This window comes from Montipora capricornis, chromosome 9, assembly GCF_036669925.1.
Source record: "Montipora capricornis isolate CH-2021 chromosome 9, ASM3666992v2, whole genome shotgun sequence".
Taxonomy (NCBI): domain Eukaryota; kingdom Metazoa; phylum Cnidaria; class Anthozoa; order Scleractinia; family Acroporidae; genus Montipora; species Montipora capricornis.
The window spans coordinates 38,468,516-38,471,015 of NC_090891.1; the positions used below are offsets into that span (position 1 = coordinate 38,468,516).

The 2,500-nt window shown below is 37.7% G+C and overlaps 2 protein-coding genes across 2 annotated transcripts in view; both read left to right on the forward strand.

Moving 5' to 3' along the window:
• LOC138016726 (trichohyalin-like) overlaps window positions 1-2,500 on the forward strand; it is a 105,662-nt gene that overhangs the window by 26,457 nt on the left and 76,705 nt on the right. The gene's annotated exons all lie outside the window — the stretch shown is intronic.
• Window positions 1,236-2,500, forward strand: part of LOC138016332 (myosin heavy chain kinase A-like) — a 2,769-nt gene continuing 1,504 nt past the window's right edge. Inside the window, exons 1-2 of the mRNA XM_068863488.1 lie at window positions 1,236-1,925; window positions 2,340-2,500. The exon at window positions 2,340-2,500 is cut by the window's right edge and continues 1,504 nt beyond it. Of these exons, the coding sequence (XP_068719589.1) occupies window positions 1,539-1,925; window positions 2,340-2,500 (548 nt within the window). The 5' untranslated portion in view covers window positions 1,236-1,538. The remainder of the gene's footprint in view (window positions 1,926-2,339) is intronic.

The following is a 2,500-nucleotide window of genomic DNA, read 5'->3' on the forward strand; positions in this document are numbered from 1 at the left end:
GTGAGGCAGTTACAAAAATTTGGTTTTATCAACGAAGTTGATAATGTAAATTGGCCACCGTACAGAGATTCTAAAAGCTGACGTTTCGAGCGTTAGCCCTTCATCAGAGCAAATCGAGGAATAGTGGGTTACGTGTAGTTTTTATAGTAGAGTTAGGGTTAGATAAAACCACATTTTTGTATACTACTTCCCCACCGACGCAGCACCACAGTTTTTTAGAAACTACCCCCTTCATGCATGTCAGGCAGTTCCGCATTTGTAAGATTCTTTAAGAGGCTGCATTTGTGGGTTGGTAGGTAATGTGGATTTGACAAGTATGTCACCTTTCACACCCCTCTCAAAAGCGTATGCAACAACCTCTCTAAACACGAATGAATGTCTCCCAAACAATTCCACTCACGAACAGATATTATAAACAAATCGCGATTTTGAGACGGCAATACCACATTATATTGATGGCTAGCTGAGAGAAAATATATTCCGTATTGGGCGGAGTCGTGAAGCTAATTATTATAGTTAATAATAACTGTCAATTTTTCAAGAACCAGTTCTTGTTCTGTAATTTAATGAAATTCGTTTATGAACGATGCTAATTTTCATTTGAAACGCAGCATTAATAGAAAACATCTAACCGCTATTTTCGATTAAAAAAAAAAAAAAAAAAAAATTACAGTAAGCTTTTTGAAGTTAAGTTAGAAGTATTGTATAAACATATCATTTGTACTGGGGTTTCCCAATGATGCAAGCTGAGCTTGATGATGACTGTAAAAGTCGAATTTTCATTAAATACTGTTGAACTTGAAGTGAAATATTTGTACAATCATTTGAATGCGGCGGCAATTTGTTTGCGTACGTCAGCAACCCAATTCAGTGCAACGACGTCAATTTCAACATTAGAACCAATCACAGGCCGCAAAAGTGAGACAGCAATACCACGAAATATTGACGGCTCGCGCATAGGCAAAACTATAAGAAGATCGCGATACTATCATAAAACCCGCTGACAAAGGATCAGTATGGTGGCCGAGAACTGCCAACAAAAAATTCACATATTTTTGTGTAATAAACGTTAGTTTGACTGCGAAATAAATCAAAAGTAATATAAAACACGACGTGAAATGAAATGAAATTTAATAGTAAAATGGCATGAAGTTTAAATGTACATTGAATTTGAAAAATAAAACCACTTTACTTTTAAGTTAAACTAAAATGGAATGCAGTTCAAATTGAAATATAAAATCAATTTCAAATGAAATTCAAAGTGCAAGACGAAATGCAATTGCGCAGCAAACACGCTTCAGAATTAAATTGAAGCACAATGCAAACAAAATAGGAGGCAAAGTGTTGCTAAAGTGAAATGAAATACATTTTTAAAGAAGAATGAAAAACAATATTAGTGGCAGCACTCGGCCATACCAAAATTTACATCTACTTTCAATCGCAAAGTGAAATCAATTTTCGCATGGCCGAGCGCTGCCACTACCAGCGTACCTTGCGGTATTTAAAGGCCAGAGTGTTTGTTCGCACGTGGTTCCAAGATGGCGGAGTGGAGGAAGTTTGCAGAAAAGCAGAAAGCGAAGAGGAGAGGCAAAAATCAAGTTGTAGAGGAGAGTAAAGTGGCGGAGGAGATCGTGGTGCAACGCATGAGTGCGGATGTAAGTGGGAAACAACAAAAATACTCTCGCATTGGAGCTCAGGAGTACGTTCCTTTTGAGCAGGACGAGCTTTCTATTCGTAACATCAAGGACGCCTGTCAAAAGCATTTCGGGCCCCAAATAGAGAAAGATCTTGTTTGTGATGTGTTAGCGGGGGAACGCGGACCATCATGTAACAAGATGGCTCAAATTCCAAACAAAAAAGTGTTTTACGTCCGGTTTGTTAAACCAGAAGGGGAACTTGAGGAAGAAGAGAATTGCAGCCGTGAGGTAAGCGTTAATAACAAGTGAATGTTAAACTTAAGTGTTGCACTATATCAGTAGGTAATTAATGCCAAAACTTCGAAGCTTACTACGAATATTATTCATGATAGCAGTTGAGCTAGTATGTTATTGTATCAGTCACTGCCCGATTCTGATACTCGCGGAGTGCCCAATCGATGAAAATCGATCATAGGAAGACAATTGATATAATCAATAATCAGCAGTCGATTTTTATCGATTGCTTCAATTATTCGATGAAAATCCATACTCATAATTCAAATCCTTGTAATTGTTATCGATTGTCATTTTTTGGCATTGATTATCGATTGTCATCTGTCTTAATCGGCAAGCCTTGAAAGAGGATCATTAATTTTCAGACTTACTGTATTATTTATCTCTTTTGCATTGTATATACCAAAGCCCAAGAGAGCACGATATGACAAGGCCTCAACAACTAGATCACTTCCAAGTCCTAAGAAGCAGCATGGGAGTCTAGTCAGTAAGGTTTACCCAAAAAGCCTCTCAGTTGTAGAAATGTTAAGGCTGGGGAATGTCATTGCAAAGAGCACAACTACCGTTAT